Raw genomic sequence first — 19,359 nt, 5'->3', positions numbered from 1 at the left:
TATTTTGTTTACAATCATGATAGCTGTACTTTTAGTTTATGGTTGATGGAGCTTGTTGTGTGAGTCGGCATTTTTCAACGTGTTCAAAGGAAATGAATACATTTAACTAGTAATTTAACTAGTTAAATGAATACATTTAACTAGTAACCTTCCCACTTGGCTATGAACGCAGCATTATTATTCAAAACACCCGCTCGGCCCAGCTGGATGGTGCCCTCGCGCTAGGCTGGTGCATGTATACATTTAACTGGTAATTACCACCTTCCAACTTGGTTATGAACGCAGCATTATTATTCAGCTAGGCCCAGCTGGGTGGTTCCCTAGCGCTAGACTTGTGCATGTTGTCCCTTCTGCATTTCGGAGAAGATGGCGTCGCAGAGAGGAGTCCCTATAAGTAAGGTAGGCGTTAACATGATATTTTACTTTTACAGTATCTAGCCACAACCTGTTGACATTGTGCTATGTAGAAGTAAATTATGTGCAGTTGCTTCTGGTTATAGTGATTGAACTAATCATCGAAATCATAGCACGTTTTTGGTTTCGATCGGTAGTTTTTACCTGATAAAGTAGAACCCTGTTGAAAAAGTATGTTACGTACCGTTTATATTCCTAAAACATATATAGAAAATTCATACTGTTGCTGCTTCCTGTTATCATGGCTTTTTTTAAATTTATGGCCCACTGTCCAAGCGCCGGTTTTAAATGTCCAAATTAATAATCAATATGCTGAAATAAGTTGTGATATTTTGAAGACGAATACGTAAAAGTTACTGCCTACACACACGTATCACACTTGTGTTTAGATTATTTGTATTTGGCAAATTCGTAGCCTACCTTCTAACCTGCACACGCAGCAACATTTACCAAGCGTTCACTCAAGACTGGAATTGATCGCTTGTTCTACTGTCATCAATAGTGCGCGCAAATATACCAGTCACGTCGATATTGCGTTTAAGTCAATAAATCTGGGACAATAACCGCTGGGACATGTACGGTTTGCACACATCTAACAGACAAACTAAAAGAACTTTGGTATAGGCTACTACTTCTGTCTGTCAAGAGATGACAACCTGTCGTAGCCATGTATCAATTTATATTTCTGTGAGAACGTTATTTCGATAGATGGCCAGGAAACAACACTTTTTTTTACTGGATAATTTAAAGAAATTATATCATAATGGTTTCTAGATAGCGACAGGGGTTGGCTTTCATGGCTTTTTCATTTCAATGATAAACCCTTAAGTCCATGACTTAATGTGAGCCGAGGACTTTTAAGGGAGGATCGCCCGAATTTTTCTTTCTAGCCACGGTGGTCTGAAAATGACAGCTCCATTTCCAATGCCGCATTCAAAACAACTGGGAACTCTGAATTGGGAATTTTCCGACTTCCGAATTCAGTGCGTTCAAGACAACTGGGAAGTCGGGAAAAAACGAGCTCCGACTGGGAAAAATCGTAAAAATCGAAAACTCGGAATTCCAAGTCGGGAACACGGGCCTCTTTCTAGAACTCTGTTTTTCCGACCGAGATCACTGACTTCATGATTCGACCTCGTTTTTTTCCGAGTTCCCAGTTGTCGTGAAAGCCTATTCAGTTTGAACTGTTTCAATGAAAAAAACTGTGGTACTAAACCAAAGATATTGATATTTTTTAAGCAATCGATTTTGTGAGGTCGTGATGACTATACACTGTAATACTAACAACATCACCCCCTGTATATAGCCTCGTTATTGTTATTTTATTGTGTTAATTTTTATATATTTTTTTTTACTTTATTTGGTAAATATTTTCTTAACTCTTCTTGAACTGCACTGTTGGTTAAGGGCTTGTAACTAAGCATTTCGCGGTAAGGTCTACACTTGTATTAAAGTTCGATTTGATCACCAATCTGAGGTAAAGGGGATGTATATTTCCTTTAATTCGTGTGTGGTGAAAACGTTCATCTGTGTAATGTAGTAACACGTTCTGTCTACTATAGGGAAATGAGCGTAATATAGAATAATCAAATCAAGTGTTATTGGTCACATACACATATTTAGCAGATGTTATTGAGTGTGTTGCGAAATGCTTGTGTTTCTAGCTCCAACACTCACTTCTCCAAATCAAAGTGCCAGATTTGTTCCCACTACTAGACGGTCCAGAGGCAAAGTCAAAATTGATGAATACAAAATGTTCCTTTTTGGTCTTAATTCAAGGAAAGGTTAGTATTGTGGTTAATGTTCGGGTTAGGTTTAAAATCGGATTTGAAGAGATACATTGTAGAAATAGGCAGTAGCTACAGATTATGCGTGCTGACGCTGCCTGGTCTGTGAACCTCAAAGTGCAAGCAGGTGCTTCTCAGATGGTATTTTTTCATCTCAAATGGTATGTGCACACGCAACCTGTAGATGTTTGTTGGTTGTGTGTATTGCGTGAGTCGGTAGCTTTGTTCCAGGGTGTCAGTGTGCTACCAGTCGGCGTACTAGCTCTGGTCCAGGGCGTTATGCTAACCACTGTTGCTTGTGCAGCTAGCAAGTGCGCACTTCTTAGCTAGCAAGTACACACTAGATAGGTAGTAGGCCTACAACACTAGCTAGTTAGTACAACACTAGCTAGCAAGTACCTAGCCTCCAATTCTACAAGTAATTTCACCACCAGTGCGGGTTGGTGGCAGTAAAACACCATCCTTTCTGGCATCATTAGACCTATCGGAGCTGGTCTGTCCTGAGAAAGTATCTGCTGGAGCCAGACCCTATTGCCGGATTGCCTGAAACCAATGACTGAATGGACAAAGCCATCGATCACTTGACACCATTCATTTCTATGTGAGGACTCAGACTGCAAGTGGGTTCATCACCACCTTGGTGTAACCGGTGTGAAATGGCTAGCTAGTTAGCAGTGCATGGTAGTAGCATTTCAATCAGTGACTTCACTGGCTCTGAGACCTTGAAGTATTTGTTTCCGTTCCTCTGTAGAGCTTTTGTGGAGTAATATTGATTTAAGGACATCTTGTGTAATAGAAGCAACTATTGGTATGATGATTGTATTTGATTTATAGATTTTTACTCAAAGATTGGCCACGAATATTGCCAGTGTATCTTTCGTATTTCCAAGTGTTTCCAAAACTGCATCGCAAGCGTTTTAGTAGAGCGTTTGGGAAGGGTCTGGGCATTTGCGTCTGACAGCATGTAGGAACATGGACTGACCCAATGAAATGCAATGCAGTTGGAGTCATGATTGGCACACCCCTATCAGAGAGCAAGACACAGCTGCATATGAGCTCTCACATTTTAACATGTTTTTTACAAAAGGATAGATTTGAAGTTAGATGAACGTGGATTTTTCAGCAGGTACATGTGCAGGATGCTACCCTCCACAGCATGGCCTTCGCTCCAGATCAAAACTGAATGCTGAGTTAAAGCCCCCAGGCTTGCAAGGACAGACCAGATACAAATCCAATTAGCACTAAGGTGTGAAGTAAATGGTGTCGAGGCCTTTGGGCCCTAGGAGTGGCAGGAGTCTTTGAAGCATCCTCTGAAGCCCCCTCCTACTGTTCAAAGACCACTCACTGGCATTTTCTACAAGAAATCTGCCTCCAGAAATAAAAGCTTCTCCCAAGTGGGTGTGACACCTACTCCCGTTGCCTGTAGCTTGGAGATCTGTTCACCGTTTCCCCCTGTCTGGTACAGGTACCCTCACCCCTCTCTCCCGAGCTGTCGCTCGCTTCCAGCACTGTTGGGGCGAGCGACTCTGAACTTACAATGGCTAGCCCCAAGTCGTTATATATTGAGTTTTTTTATTGGGCATGGGACTCCCACACTTGGGACTCTGACTATTGTTTACACTGACATTTGGCCTCCCATCCTATTCTAACCACCTCTCGCCGGCTTTGGATTCATGTTACCTGATGCAATTGCTATACAATATGATCTTGTTGCCATCTGATGCACATTCAGATATCATGCGTTGTTACGTACACCTCTAGGAAGAGAACGCAACACCCTACAACTCAACTCCCCGTGGAGTGAAAGAGGTATGGGACTGTAGGTGCGAGTAAAGATGACAAAGGCAGAGATTAGTACCGTTTACAGGGAATTTATTCCGTCACACGGTAAATTTGGGGAAAAGGGGCTGAACTGAACCAAAGCAAAGAAAGTAAGTGTCAAAGCCCCCTCTCCTACCCAACTTAGCACCACCTGGTGCGCTAACCAAAATACAGGGGGTGGTCCGCCCAGGTCTTACCTCGTGTGTATAGACAGTAAATACTACGGGTTATGTATACCCACAGGCCTCTTGCCTAAGCACTCCCTAGGTGCCTTCCCCCTGGGAACAAATGAAACGGAATACAAACAATTACTATAATCAAAAACAGTCCTTTTGTCATAGATACCTTAGCAGGACCGACTATAAAATACCAGCAACAAATTATACCTCTCAGCAACAACCAACACAGGATATACTAATCAGCAGTCTCTCAGCAACAACCAACACAGGATATACTAATCAGCAGTCTCTCAGCAACAACCAACACAGGATATACTAATCAGCAGTCTCTCTCAGCAACAACCAACACAGGATATACTAATCAGCACGCTCTCTCAGCAACAACCAACACAGGATATACTAATCAGCACACTCTCTCAGCACCAACAAACACAGGATATACTAATCAGCAGTCTCTCTCAGCACCAACAAACACAGGATATACTAATCAGCAGTCTCTCTCAGCAACAACCAACACAGGATATACTAATCAGCACACTCTCTCAGCACCAACAAACACAGGATATACTAATCAGCAGTCTCTCAGCAACAACCAACACAGGATATACTAATCAGCAGTCTCTCTCAGCACCAACCAACACAGGATATACTAATCAGCAGTCTCTCTCAGCACCAACCAACACAGGATATACTAATCAGCAGTCTCTCTCAGCACCAACCAACACAGGATATACTAATCAGCAGTCTCTCTCAGCACCAACCAACACAGGATATACTAATCAGCACACTCTCTCAGCACCAACCAACACAGGATATACTAATCAGCAGTCTCTCTCAGCAACAACCAACACAGGATATACTAATCAGCAGTCTCTCTCAGCACCAACCAACACAGGATATACTAATCAGCACGCTCTCTCAGCAACAACCAACACAGGATATACTAATCAGCACACTCTCTCAGCACCAACCAACACAGGATATACTAATCAGCAGTCTCTCTCAGCAACAACCAACACAGGATATACTAATCAGCAGTCTCTCTCAGCACCAACCAACACAGGATATACTAATCAGCAGTCTCTCTCAGCACCAACCAACACAGGATATACTAATCAGCAGTCTCTCTCAGCACCAACCAACACAGGATATACTAATCAGCACGCTCTCAGCAACAACCAACACCGGATATAACAATAAGCTCTGAGAAACAACCAACACAGGATATACTAATCAGCTTGCTCGCTCACCAACATAGGACATACTAATAATCTCTCTCTAATAAACGAACACTGGCTTTTTCTAGCTGGAGAAGGAGTCTGTAATGGGATACAGCTGTATCTGACGAGAGGGCGGGGTCAGCTCCAATTAACAATGGGGCTGACCAATCGGCTGCTTGGGGGAATTTCAGGAAGCCATTCTGAAACACACACATACAAACAAAACCACAACACAGAAACTGGGGAACGTAACATCTGTCAGCAATGCAGAGCTCTCCCTGACCTGGAGAATAAACCCTCCTCCTCACAGCTGCCCATGTCCCTTAATGTTGATGTGGTTGTTACTGACAAGAAGCACATGGCTGAGCTCCTTAACCTTCATTAATTAAGTCAGGATTCCTATTTGACTCAGCCATGCCTCCTTGCCCATCCAACATTTCCCGTCCCACCCCTTCTAATGCGACTATCCCCGATGCTTCTCCCTATTTTTCTCCCCAAACTTTCTCCCTGCAGGCAGTCACTGAGTCCTAGGTGCTAAAGAAGCTCCTTAAACTTGACCCCCAAAAAACATCTGGGTCAGATCGCTTAGACCCTTTCATCACTGCACTCTATACTCCTCTGTAAACTGATCATCTCTGTAGACCCATTGCAAGACCCACTGGTTGATGCTTATTTATAAAACCCACTTAGGCCTCACTCCCCTTATCTGAGATATCTACTGCAGCCCTCATCCTCCACATACAACACCCGTTCTGCCAGTCACATTCTGTTATTAAAGGTCCCCAAAGCACACACATCCCTGGGTCGCTCCTCTTTTCAGTTCGCTGCAGCTAGCGACTGGAACGAGCTGCAACAAACCTTCAAACTGGACAGTTTTATCTCTGTCTCTCATGGACACTCTTACTGACAGTTGTGGCTGTTTTGTGTGATGTAATGTTGTCTCTACCTTCTTGCCCTTTGTGCTGTTGTCTGTGCCCAATAATGTTTGTACCATGTTTTGTGCTTCTACCATGTTGTGTTTCTACCATGTTGTGTTGCTGCCTTGCTATGTTGTTGTCTTAGGTCTCTCTTTATGTAGTGTTGTCTCTATTGTTGTGATGTGTCTTTTGTCCTATATTTATTTATATTGTATACATTTTTTATCCCAGGCCCCCGTCCCCGCATGAGGCCTTTTGGTAGGCCGTCATTGTAACTGACTTGTCTAGTTAAATAAAGGTTAAATAAAAATAAGGGCAAGAGCAGGCCTAACTTAATCCAGGAGGTGGTAATATGCAAAAATAAAATCCCATTTCATGTTGTCAGTATTTGTATAGTGTAACTGTAATCCTCTGCCCCTTCCTTTACAGCTATGTCCAAAGTTCCTCCACACAAACTCCACCAGCCACACCTGGCCCTTCAGCGCCATCGCTGAACTAATAGGTGAGTCATCGTCATATTGTCCAATCACAAAACCAGTGTTTTCCAGCCTTTTTTTTAACCCTGATATACATTGATGGGATAAAACATTCTAAGGCACACCTAAAATGTCCCTATTCATTTATTTAGTGGTACTGCCCTCCCTGCAAACAATAATGAGTCGTTAGGAAATGGTCACCTAAAATCGTCAGGATGTTGTGTCAGGGTCCCCTGGAGGTTTTGTCTATTTCTAGCTTGGTCCCGGGGATGTCCCCAAGGACTTTTTAGGATGTTCTTGGGACGTTGTGTCATGGTCCCCTGGTGGATTTGTCTAGTTCCCGGTTGGTCCTGAGTATGTCACCGAGGACGTTCTTGGGATGTTGTGTCATTGTCCCCTGATGGTCCACCGAATGTTGTTTGGACATTGTCATGGACCCCTGGAGGTTTTTGACTAGTTTCCGGTTTGTCCCAGGGATGTCACCTGATGGTCGCAAAAATGAAATCAATGAGCGAATACTCAGATTAATTGATAACTAAAATAGCAGTGCAGATGGCACTCTTTTGCTAAATGCAGAGATGAATGAATGTCCATCAATCTCTCCTTCTCTTATCTCCATCTTTCTCTGTGTCCCTGTATCTCACACTCTTGATTTCCTTCCATATCCTCACTATTCTTAACCCATCACACTATTTCTCTGTCTTTTTACCTCTACCTGGGGCAATAAAGGCTTAGGATATATTCTTCAGCCAGTGTCTCCCATCTACTCAGTACACACACACACATATTGCCAACACCCCCCCACCAGTATGGCTTTGGACAGGCCTTTGGATTCAAGCCTACTCCAGACAGAATAATGGAGAGAGGGTGGGCTAGGCAATAAAATATAGTAGTACAAAAATTGCAGTAGGGAGGAAATGTGAAAAGGAGATGGCTGGATTAATAGAGGGATTGATTTGAAAATAGTTGGGGAGAGTGGGAGACCAGACCACATGTTTGTGTTAGCCTGATGTTACAGTAGCGTCTTGAGGATATAGCATCAGTTTTAGAGGCTGGGGTTGCATCCTCCGTGACAGCTGTCCCAGACAGGCTGTTCTAAAGGAGAAAACACATTGCACCGAATGACGGTGTGCCTTTCGTTCGCAGTTCATTCAGCTTTTTGTGATTTCGGGACCAACCCCTGGTAGGCGTCAACATTTGCAGCCGTTTCTAGATGATGAATTGATTTGCAGTCGATATGCAAATGAAGGCTGTCACTTTGTTCAGAGGTATGTACTCTTGATCTGCAAACGCTACCGGTGAGTCCAAGCCTTAATGGTTCACATTGCACAAGCAGCAAAGGGGGACATGTTCTATCTATTACACTTTACATTACACCATTTTGAATGTTGAATTTCTGGGGGGGTCTAAACCCCTTGTGGTGTGGTTGTTTTCCACAGCAGTAGCAACACAGCTGGTAGGTGGAGGGTTTGGCTTGGACTGCTAGAAGGGTTTGGCGTGGATGTGCCGGCTTGGCCATAGTCTTGTTCTCATTTGAAAAGCAATAAGAAGGTGGCATGGGTGGTCTAGTATAGGGTTTTATTATCTACACTATGAAAGGGACTGGTTATTTGCATAGCAACATACTGTAATAACAATACTCTTTATGTGTCAAAGTAATTGGCAGTGTATTCTGTGTATGCACCTATGCTTACATCCTCTATCTCTATATCTTTCACCAGACAATGCCTACGATCCTGATGTTAACGCCAAGCAGTTCTGGATTGATAAGACGCAGATCAAAGAGCAAGACTGCCTCATCTTCATGGACAATGGAAATGGATTGGACTATGAAAGGATGCACAAGATGCTCAGGTATGGACAGTTTTTCAACAACTACCACTACTTCAGCAGGGTAAATCAGGTTAGATCTAGACAAAAGTCCTGCAGAGACCTCCCTTGGGACCATCACAAGACGTCCTTACAACTGGTATATTGATGAATGTTCTGAGAATGTCCTAAAAACGCTCTGACACGGTCCTCCATAATGTCAAGGGAACTTACAGGGAACTAGGCAAAAGTCCCCTGGAGAATGTTCCCTTAGGACCATTATTTTATGTTTTAAAGACGGGAAAAACAGATGTTCAGAGCACGTCCTGAAAACATCCTAAGGGATGTCCCCGGAACAAACCAGGGACAAATCTTATGCTGTACTATAAGAATGCACGTTTACGATTGATGTACACAAAAATAGCATGTTTCTCTCTTTTTCTCTTTCAGCTTCGGTTACAGTGATAAGAGAGTCATAAATGGCAAGCACCCGATTGGTCTCTATGGTAACGGCTTCAAGTCCGGGTCCATGCGTCTGGGGAAAGATGCCATTGTGTTCTCCAAGTCGCAAGACGGAGACACCATGCAAGTAGGCATGCTCTCCCAGAGCTACCTGGCACAGATCAAAGCAGACGAGATCATTGTGCCCATCATCTCCTTCCAATGTCTCCCACACAGCCAGTATATCCTTTTATAGAGAGACTATACACATACACATAGTGCCCAAACAGTCATCACCTCCAAACAGGTTGGATTTAGATCCCTCTATAGATGTGCATATACAGTGTTATTTTATAGTGCCAACCTTAAATACTGTTAGCTATTTGTCTATCTACCTTTTGTGTTGTCCCTGTGTGTGTTGTCCTTGACTTGAGGTGCACTCTCTGTGAATGAGAAGCACAAGGCTAGTCTGCAGGACATCCTGCGTTACTCTATCTTTAAAACGGAGAACGAGCTGCTCGAGGAGCTCAAAGCCATCAGCTCCACAGGCTCCTCGGGAACACGCATTATCGTCTGGAACCTGCGCAGGTCAGACACACACATGCATTCTCTTCCCTTTCCTTCTCCCATATCTATTGGGTTTTTCTATGTGGAATTTTACTTTCTAATGTCACTTCTCCCTCTACTCTATGAATGCCCTTGGTAGAATTTTCGGTTTCACTTCTGTTTTCCCCATAATCAAAACCTAAAATTCCACCATTAGGGGTCGGCAGAGAGGCCTTTTTTGAAGTGTGGAGCAAATACAACTGTTGAGTAAGAGTCTATACAGTGTTTGTTATTGTCCACAGGACGATAACAGGACCGACAGAATTTGATTTCACGTCATTCAGCGACGACATCAAAATCCCATTGGATGTGTTGGAGAGCAACAGTGACCAATACAGACAGTCAGAGCTGCTCACAAAACCAGAGAGTTACTACTCGCTACGTGTAAGTGATGACTGAGTATACTGATTATAATGTTATTGATTTACCATACAGCATTTTGCACAACAGAGTTAGAACTTCTAAGGTTGACGCAAATACAGTGCCTAGTGAAAGTCTACACACCCCTTGCACAGTCTTCACATTTCGCTGCCTTAAAATTCAATCCGACTGATCTTCACAATCTACTCCAAATTTTCAAAGTGAAAGAAAATTATAGAAACTTTCCCAGAATAACCCTATATGCATAACCATGCTAGCAATTGAAAGGGAAAAGTTAGGAGATTATTAGATCAAAGTTGAGGACACAACATTTCACCTGACACAAGACTGAATCCAAACATTGCGCTTTAAACCTAAACTTAGAACGTGCACTCTCATCAAAGAGAACTACACCCCTGAACCATATGTTTGCCTGAACCTAACAAAAATCTAAAGGTCAGTTTGTGCCGATCCCTCACCCTCCCTCTGGCTATAGAGATGGGTAGGTTTAACAGAGTGCCTGAAGAGGAAAGACTTTGCCTGCTGTGTGATCTTGGGAAAATCGAAAACAAAGTCCATTTAGTGTTTTATTGCCCTCTGTATAACGATCTGAGACATGTATTTTTTTTGTTGATAACCCTGAAGGATTCTGGTTACGGGACGAGCAGAGGCTTGAATTTTGTTTCAGATAGGGCGTGCTTGAGATTGCTCAGTTTGTTAACAATGCCTGGAGGAGAATGAGAAATGTACTGTTTGTGTAGTGTGGCTAGATGGTAGCTGTACTTGCCATGTTCATTGTATGCATATCATTTGTAAAATGTTATTTTGTTCTGTAGTGTCTTGGAAGCCCATTTGGGCTGGGCACGGGTAGGTGTATGACACTTAAATATCATATCAATACACTGTTAACATTTACTGTACTTTTCGCTGCATTTGTTGAAAATGAAATCAGAAAATACTCTTGATACGTTTGGTAACATGATAAGAATATTCCTGGAAAATGTGGGGTAGGTGCAAAAGAAGAAAAAAAAAAGGATGAGGGTTTGAGTGAGAGGACAAAAACAATGGATAAACTTATATTATATATATATACAGTTGAAGTTGGAAGTTTACATACATCTTAGCCAAATACATTTAAACTCAGTTTTTCACAATTCCTGACATTTAATCCTAGTAAAAATCCCGTCTTAGGTCAGTTAGGATCACCACTTTATTTTAAGAATGTGAAATGTCAGAATAATAGTAGAGAGAATGATTTATTTCAGCTTTTATTTATTTCATCACATTCCCAGTGGATCAGAAGTTTACATACACTCAGTAAGTATTTGGTAACATTGCCTGTAAATTGTTTAACTTGGGTCAAATGTTTTGGGTAGTCTTCCACAAGCTTCCCACAATAAGTTGGGTGAATTTTGGCCCATTCCTCCTGACAGAGCTGGTGTAACTGAGTCAGGTTTGTAGGCCTCCTTGCTCGCACACACTTTTTCAGTTCTGCCCACAAATTTTCTATGGGATTTAGGTCAGGGCTTTGTGATGGCCACTCCAATACCTTGACTTTGTTGTCCTTAAGCCATTTTTGCCACAACTTGGAAGTATGCTTGGGGTCATTGTCCATTTGGAAGACTCATTTGCGACCAAGCTTTAACTTCCTGACTGATGTCTTGAGATGTTGCTTCAATATATCCACATAATTTTCCTTCCTCATGATGTATTTTGTGAAGTGCATCAGTCCCTCCTGCAGCAAATCACCCCCACAACATGAAAAAAAGTACGATCTTTGTCCCCATGTGTAGTTGCAAACCATAGTCTGGCTTTTTTATGGCGGTTTTGGAGCGGTGGCTTCTTCATTGCTGAGCGGCCTTTCAGGTTATGTCGATATAGGACTCGTTTTACTGTGGATATAGATACTTTTGTACTTGTTTCCTCCAGCATATTCACAAGGTCCTTTGCTGTTGTTCTGGGATTGATTTGCACTTGTCGCACCAAAGTACGTTCATCTCTAGAAGACAGAACGTGTCTCCTTCTGAGTGGTATGACGGCTGCGTGGTCCCATGGTGTTTATACTTGCGTACTATTGTTTGTACAGATGAACGTGGTACCTTCAGGTGTTTTGGAAATTGCTCCCAAGGATGAACCAGACTTGTGGAGGTCTACAATTGTTTTTCTGAGGTCTTGGCTGATTTCTTTTGATTTTCCCATGATGTCAAGCAAAGAGGCACTGCGTTTGAAGGTAGGCCTTGAAATACATCCACAGGTACACCTCCAATTGACTCAAATGATGTCAATTAGCCTATCAGAAGCTTCTAAAGCCATGGCATCATTTTCTGGAATTTTCCAAGCTGTTTAAAGGCACAGTCAACTTAGTGTATGTAAACGTCTGACCCACTGGAATTGTGATACAGTGAATTATAAGTGAAATAATCTGTCTGTAAACAATTGTTGGAAAAATGGATTGTGTCATGCACAAAGTAGATGTCCTAACGGACTTGCCAAAACTATAGTTTGTTAACAAGAAATGTGTGGAGTGGTTGAAAAACGAGTTTTAATGACTCCAACCTAAGTCTATGTAAACTTCCGACTTCAACTGTATGTACTTATACAATGCATTCGGAAAGTATTCAGACCTTGACTTTTTCCACATTTTGTTACGTTACAGCCTTATTCTAAAATGGATTAAATAAATGTTTTCCCTTATCAATCTACAAACAATATCCCATAATTACAAAGCGAAAACAAGTTTTGATTTTTTTTGCAAATATATTACAAGTCAAAAACAGAAATACCTTATTTACATAAGTATTCAGACCCTTTGCTATGAGACTTGAAATTGAGCTCAGGTGCATCCTGTTTCCATTGATCATCCTTGAGATGTTTGTACAACTTGATTGGAGTCCACCTGTGGTAATTAAATTGATTGGACATGATTTGGAAAGGGACACTCCTGTTTATATATGGTCCCACAATTGACAGTGCATGTCAGAGCAAAAACCAAGCCTGGGAGGTAAAGGAATTGTCCGTAGAGCTCCGAGACAGGATTGTGTCGAGGCACAGATCTGGGGAAGGGTAACAAAACAATTATGCAGGACTGAAGGTCCCCAAGAACACAGTGGCCTCCATCATTCTTAAATGGAAGAAGTTTAGACCCACAAAGACTCTTCAAAGAGCTGGCCGCCGGACCAAACTGAGCAATCGGGGAAGAGGGGCCTTGGTCAGGGAGGTGACCAAGAACCCAATGGTCACTCTGACAGACCTCCAGAGTTGCTCTGTGGAGATGGTAGAACCTTCCAGAAGGACAACCATCTCTGCAGCACTCCATCAATCAGGCCTTTATGGTAGAGTGGCCAGACGGAAGCCACTCCTCAGTAAAATGCACATGACAGCCTGCTTGGACTTTGCCAAAAGCCACCCAAAGGACTCTCAGACCATGAGATACAAGATTCTCGGGTCTGATGAAACCTAGATTGAATTATTTGGCCTGAATGCCAAGCATGACGTCTGGAGGAAACCTGGCACCATCCCTACGTTGGAAGCATTGTGGTGGCAGCATCATGCTGAGGGGATGTTTTTCAGTGGCAGGGACTTGGAGACTAATCAGGATCGAATGAAAGATGAACAGAGCAAAGTACAGACAGATCCTTGATGAAAACCTGCTCCAGAGCCCTCGGGACCTTAGACTGGGGCAAAGGTTCTCCTTCCAACAGGACAACAACCCTAAGCACAAAGCCAAAACAACGCAGGAGTGGCTTCAAGACAAGTCTCTAAATGTCCTTGAGTGGCCCAGCCAGAGCCCGGACTGGAACCCGATCAAACATCTCTGGAGAGACCTGAAAATAGCTGTGCAGCGACGCTCCCCATCCAACCTGACAGAGCTTGAGAGGGTCTGCAGAGAAGAATGGGAGAAACTCCCCAAATACAGGTGTGCCAAGCTTGTGGCGTCATTCACAAGAATACTCAAGGCTGTAATCGTGGCCAAAGGTGATTTAACAAAGTACTTAGTAAAGGGTCTGAATACCTATGTAAATGTGATATTTCAGCTTTTTATTTTTTATAAATTTGCTAAAATGTCAACCTGTTTTTGCTTTGTCATTATGGTGTATTGTGTGTAGATTGATGAGGGAAAAATATATTTAATCATTTAAAAATAAGTTTAAAATAAGGCTGTAACGTAACAAAATGTGGAAAAAGTCAAGGGATCTAATTACTTTCGAATGCGCTGTATATGTTGCCAAAAGAGTTGTGCAAGATTGGTAGAATCTTATCTAAAATTGTTCACAGCTTGTAATGGCTGCTAAAGGTGCTTCCACCAAGTACACTGCTCCAAAAAATAAAAGGAACACTTAAACAACACAATGTAACTCCAAGTCAATCACACTTGTGTGAAATCAAACTGTCCACTTAGGAAGCAATACTGATTGACAATAAATTTCACATGCTGTTGTGCAAATGGAATAGACAACAGGTGGAAATTATAGGCAATTAGCAAGACACCCCCAATAAAGGAGTGGTTCTGCAGGTGGTGACCACAGACCACTTCTCAGTTCCTATGCTTCCTGGCTGATGTTTTGGTCACTTTTGAATGCTGGCGGTGCTTTCACTCTAGTGGTAGCATGAGACGGAGTCTACAACCCACACAAGTGGCTCAGGTAGTGCAGCTCATCCAGGATGGCACATCAATGCGAGCTGTGGCAAGAAGGTTTGCTGTGTCTGTCAGCGTAGTGTCCAGAGCATGGAGGCGCTACCAGGAGACAGGCCAGTACATCAAGAGACGTGGAGGAGGCCGTAGGAGGGCAACAACCCAGCAGCAGGACCGCTACCTCCGCCTTTGTGCAAGGAGGAGCACTGCCAGAGCCCTGCAGAATGACCTCCAGCAGGCCACAAATGTGCATGTGTCTGCTCAAACAGTCAGAAACAGACTCCATGAGGGTGGTATGAGGGCCCGACGTCCACAGGTGGGGGTTGTGCTTACAGCCCAACACTGTGCAGGACGTTTGGCATTTGCCAGAGAACACCAAGATTGGCAAATTCGCCACTGGCGCCCTGTGCTCTTCACAGATGAAAGCAGGTTCACACTGAGCACATGTGACAGACGTGACAGAGTCTGGAGATGCCGTGGAGAACATTCTTCTGCCTGCAACATCCTCCAGCATGACCGGTTTGGCGGTGGGTCAGTCATGGTGTGGGGTGGCATTTCTTTGGGGGGCCGCACAGCTTGCCAGAGGTAGCCTGACTGCCATTAGGTACCGAGATGAGATCCTCAGACCCCTTGTGAGACCGTATGTTGGTGCGGTTGGCCCTGGGTTTCTCCTAATGCAAGACAATGCTAGACCTCATGTGGCTGGAGAGTGTCAGCAGTTCCTGCAAGAGGAAGGCATTGATGCTATGGACTGGCCCGCCCGTTCCCCAGACCTGAATCCAATTGAGCACATCTGGGACATCATGTCTTGCTCCATCCACCAACACCACGTTGCACCACAGACTGTCCAGGAGTTGGCGGATGCTTTAGTCCAGGTCTGGGAGGAGATCCCTCAGGAGACCATCCGCCACCTCATCAGGAGCATGCCCGGGCGTTGTAGGGACGTCATACAGGCACGTGGAGGCCACACACACTACTGAGCCTCATTTTGACTTGTTTTAAGGACATTACATCAAAGTTGGATCAGCCTGTAGTGTGGTTTTCCACTTTAATTTTGAGTGCGACTCCAAATCCAGACCTCCATGGGTTGATAAATTGGATTTCCACTGAATTATTTTTTTGTGATTTTGTTGTCAGCACATTCAACTATGTAAAGAAATAAGTATTTAATAAGATTATTTCATTCATTCAGATCTAGGATGTGTTATTTTAGTGTTCCCTTTATTTTTTTGAGCAGTGTATTAACTCTGGGGTGTGAAGACATACGCGATCAATTATTAATTTGGAAAATGTTCTATCATTTTTCTTTCACTTTGAAAATGTAGTATAGGTTGTGTAGATCGGTAGCAAAAAATATCTAATTTAATCCCTTTTTATTTAATTCTAAGGCAGCAAAATGTGAAGACTATGCAAGATGTGTGAACCTCGTCCTTTGACTAGTTTTATCATTTTGTATGTGTGAAATATTTCATATGTTGATTGTTTATCAAAGTGTTGTTGTGTGCTCAGGCATACTGCAGTATTCTGTACCTGAAGCCCCGGATGCAGATCATAATTCGAGGTCAGAAAGTGAAGACTGAACTCATCTCCAAGAGCCTGGCTTACATTGCTAAGGACCATTACAAGCCTAACTTTGTGGTATCCTTCCTCACCCCGGAGCCTCTCTGGATGGCTTTAGTCTGTGTGCGTGCGCATGTTGTCATATCCTCGAGACACTACTTTTTGTTTGCATTTGGAGGGAAATTAGAAACAGGCAAATGTGGGTAGTATGCTCTATATACAAGACATACCATCAGTCACTGCTATAGACACAATACTTTATAAGCTTGCAATAATCAGTTACCTATCTTTAGCTAATTATAAGTTCAATGCATTCCATAGTTGGATGTTCATGTTCAACACAGTGATACAATATGGTATTTTTCATAAAGGGGAAAAGGATATATATGTGCCACTGCTCTCCTTTCTGTTTGAGTTGTCCTTAAGTCCTCTACCAGAACAGACGCATCCCCGTGACCTTTGGGTACAACACCAAGAGCAAGGAACAATACGGCATCATGATGTACCACAAAAACCGCCTTATCAAAGCCTATGAGCGAGTGGGCGTTCAACTCAAGGTATAATAGTTTATGTGCTTGTGCATGTGCATAAAAAAAATGACTGCCATCCATTGTGGTACTCGGATGCTTCTATTGTGGGACTTGTATTCAGATCCCCTTGACTTTTTCCCCTAAAAATATGTTACAGCCTTGTTCTAAAATTGATTAAATTGTTTTTTTCTACACACAATATCCCATAATGACAAAGTAAACACAGGATTTTATTTTTTCCAAAGAAACACTGAAATATCACATTTACATAAGACTCTTTACTTAGTACTTTGTTGAAGCACCTTTGGCAGCGATTACATTCTTGAGTCTTCTTGAGTATGACGCTACAAGCTTGGCACACCTGTATTTGGGGAGTTTCTCCCATTCTTCTCTGCAGATTCTCTCAAGCTCTGTCAGGTTGGTGTTCGATCGGGTTCAAGTCCGGGCTCTGGCTGGGCCACTCAAGGACATTTAGAGACTTGTCCCGAAGCCACTCCTGCATTGTCTTGGCTTTGTGCTTAGAGTCGTTGTCCTATTGGAAGGTGCCCCAGTCTGACGTCCTGAGCTCTCCGCAGCAAGTTTTCATCAAGGATCTCTGTACTTTCCTCCGTTCATCTTTCCCTCGATCCTCAACGGACAATTCCTTCCGCCTCGTGGCTTGGTTTTGTGCCTTACCAAATCATGTCGGATCAATTGAATTTACCACAGGTGGACTCCAATCAAGTTGTAGAAACATCTCAAGGATGATCAATGGAAACAGGATGCACCTGAGCTCAATTTTAAGTCTCATAGCGAAGGGTCTGAATACTTATGTAAATAAGGTATATTTTATTTTTAATAAATGTGCAAAAATTCTACAAACCTGTTTTTGCTGTGTCATTAGGGGGTATTGTGTGTAGATTGTTAGGGGAAACAATTTAATCCATTTTAGAATAAGGCTGTAACGTAACAAAATGTGGAAAAAGGGAAGCGGTCTGAATATTTTCCCGAATCCTGTCACTGACCCCATAACCACCTCTACCCCCGCCCCTCAGGCCAACATCCAAGGTCTCGGGGTCATTGGGGTCATCGAGTGTAACTTTCTGGAGCCCACCCACAACAAGCAGGATTTTGACAATACTGACAAATACAGGTAATGAGGAGAGTGCTCCATTCAAGAACATGTCCTGAGGAACTGTTTTCCACTCAATAAAACAAAACAATTTATCGTCAATCTGCCTACACTCACTTTAAAGATGGTGTACTTTCAATAATCTAGTTGAATAAATCAGCACTAGGTGAACTGTCTGTTTATTTCTTATTTTCTATGTGCAGGAAAACCATCAACAACTTGGGGGTAAAGCTGGAGGACTACTGGAAAGAGATACGCTTTAAGAGAAACAAAGAAGATCCTAGCAGCACCACACCAGTGGAAGACACCATGTAAGTAAAACACTCCTCTGTTTTCCTTTCTCCTCTCTCCATCCCTCCTCTAACTGGTTCTTCTGTGTATTTCTACATCCATAGGAAACGTCCAGACCAGAACTGGGTGCAGTGTGACACCTGCCTGCGCTGGAGGAAGCTGCCAGATGGAATTGATTGCAAACGGCTCCCAAAGGAGTGGTTCTGCCACATGAACCCTGACCCCCAGTTCAGGTGAGTCCCACCTAGATCAAATAATAATACTTTTAACAGGTGTTATAAAATACACTGAGTATGCCAAACATTAGGAACACCACAGGCTTGTAAGTTACCATTTCACGGTAAGGTCTACTACACCTTTTGTATTCGGCACGTGACAAATCCAATTTGATTTGATTGAAGAGTTGCACCCGCCCATTTTGCCTTCAACATCCTCAATTCGTCATGGTATGGACTATGTGTCGAAAGCATTCCACTGGGATGCTGACCCATGTTGACTCCAATGCTTCCCACATTTGTGTCAAGTTGGCTGGGTGTTCTTTGGGTGGTGGACCATTCTTGATACACACGGGAAACGGTTATGACTTTACTTTCATTAATCTGAAGACTGTTATTTATCTAATCAAGCAACTATGTTTAATTGTTACCCGATTTATTTTTTTATTAATCATGTAACAATTAACTCATTAGGATCTGAGGCACCACGAGAGCGGTTCTTTAAAGAGTTACCATCTCCCGAATTGTCTATCACATCCATAAACAGTCAACTTATTAATCATAACCTCATATCATCATTCTGAACAGTCGTAACCTCCTTGCTTCTGCAAAAACACGAGCCTTACTTATGATTCAGTACCGCACAAATTGGTTTAAATATTTACTAGCAAACTAAATGGTAACAGGATAAACATACACACTTAATAAATTAAAAACAGGTCCCTAGTGGACTGACAACAATATGGCTGCTGAGAGAGAGAGAGAGAGATCTTTTTTTACGTGAAAATCCTTGGTTTCTCTCAGTGGACAGGGCCTTTTCGCGGCACATTTGTAAGTCTCTGATTGTCCAAAAGGGGTTTCTCTGTTGTTCTCCTCTGCAGTCGTCCGGTATCCGGTGACTTGTCGTGTAGTCCTGAACAGAACTACAAGTTTATTCTCCTTCCATTCGCTCTGGAAGATGCTTCTTTGAAGATAGGCTAGTCAGCTGT

The 19,359-nt window shown here is 42.8% G+C and overlaps 1 protein-coding gene across 3 annotated transcripts in view; it reads left to right on the top strand.

Annotated features, from left to right (window-relative positions):
• The first annotated feature begins 301 nt into the window (after positions 1 to 301).
• The window catches only part of LOC106582041 (uncharacterized), a 29,468-nt gene continuing 10,410 nt past the window's right edge, over positions 302 to 19,359 (top strand). Inside the window, exons 1-12 of one of the 3 annotated variants that reach the window (XM_045704648.2) lie at positions 377 to 394; positions 6,768 to 6,840; positions 7,961 to 8,082; positions 8,536 to 8,668; positions 9,074 to 9,306; positions 9,505 to 9,652; positions 9,913 to 10,054; positions 16,173 to 16,301; positions 16,661 to 16,780; positions 17,788 to 17,885; positions 18,068 to 18,175; positions 18,260 to 18,388. In XM_045704648.2, the coding sequence (XP_045560604.1) occupies positions 8,052 to 8,082; positions 8,536 to 8,668; positions 9,074 to 9,306; positions 9,505 to 9,652; positions 9,913 to 10,054; positions 16,173 to 16,301; positions 16,661 to 16,780; positions 17,788 to 17,885; positions 18,068 to 18,175; positions 18,260 to 18,388 (1,271 nt within the window). In that variant the 5' untranslated portion in view covers positions 377 to 394; positions 6,768 to 6,840; positions 7,961 to 8,051. Of the gene's footprint in view, positions 400 to 6,767; positions 6,841 to 7,960; positions 8,083 to 8,535; positions 8,669 to 9,073; positions 9,307 to 9,504; positions 9,653 to 9,912; positions 10,055 to 16,172; positions 16,302 to 16,660; positions 16,781 to 17,787; positions 17,886 to 18,067; positions 18,176 to 18,259; positions 18,389 to 19,359 lie in introns of all 3 variants that reach the window. The other 2 variants (XM_014164733.3, XM_045704652.2) reach the window with 2 other exon arrangements.

This window comes from Salmo salar, chromosome 21 (genome assembly GCF_965601325.2).
Source record: "Salmo salar chromosome 21, fSalSal1, whole genome shotgun sequence".
Taxonomy (NCBI): domain Eukaryota; kingdom Metazoa; phylum Chordata; class Actinopteri; order Salmoniformes; family Salmonidae; genus Salmo; species Salmo salar.
Note: the sequence above shows the minus strand (reverse complement) of the source record. Positions and strands in the feature narration are given on the sequence as shown.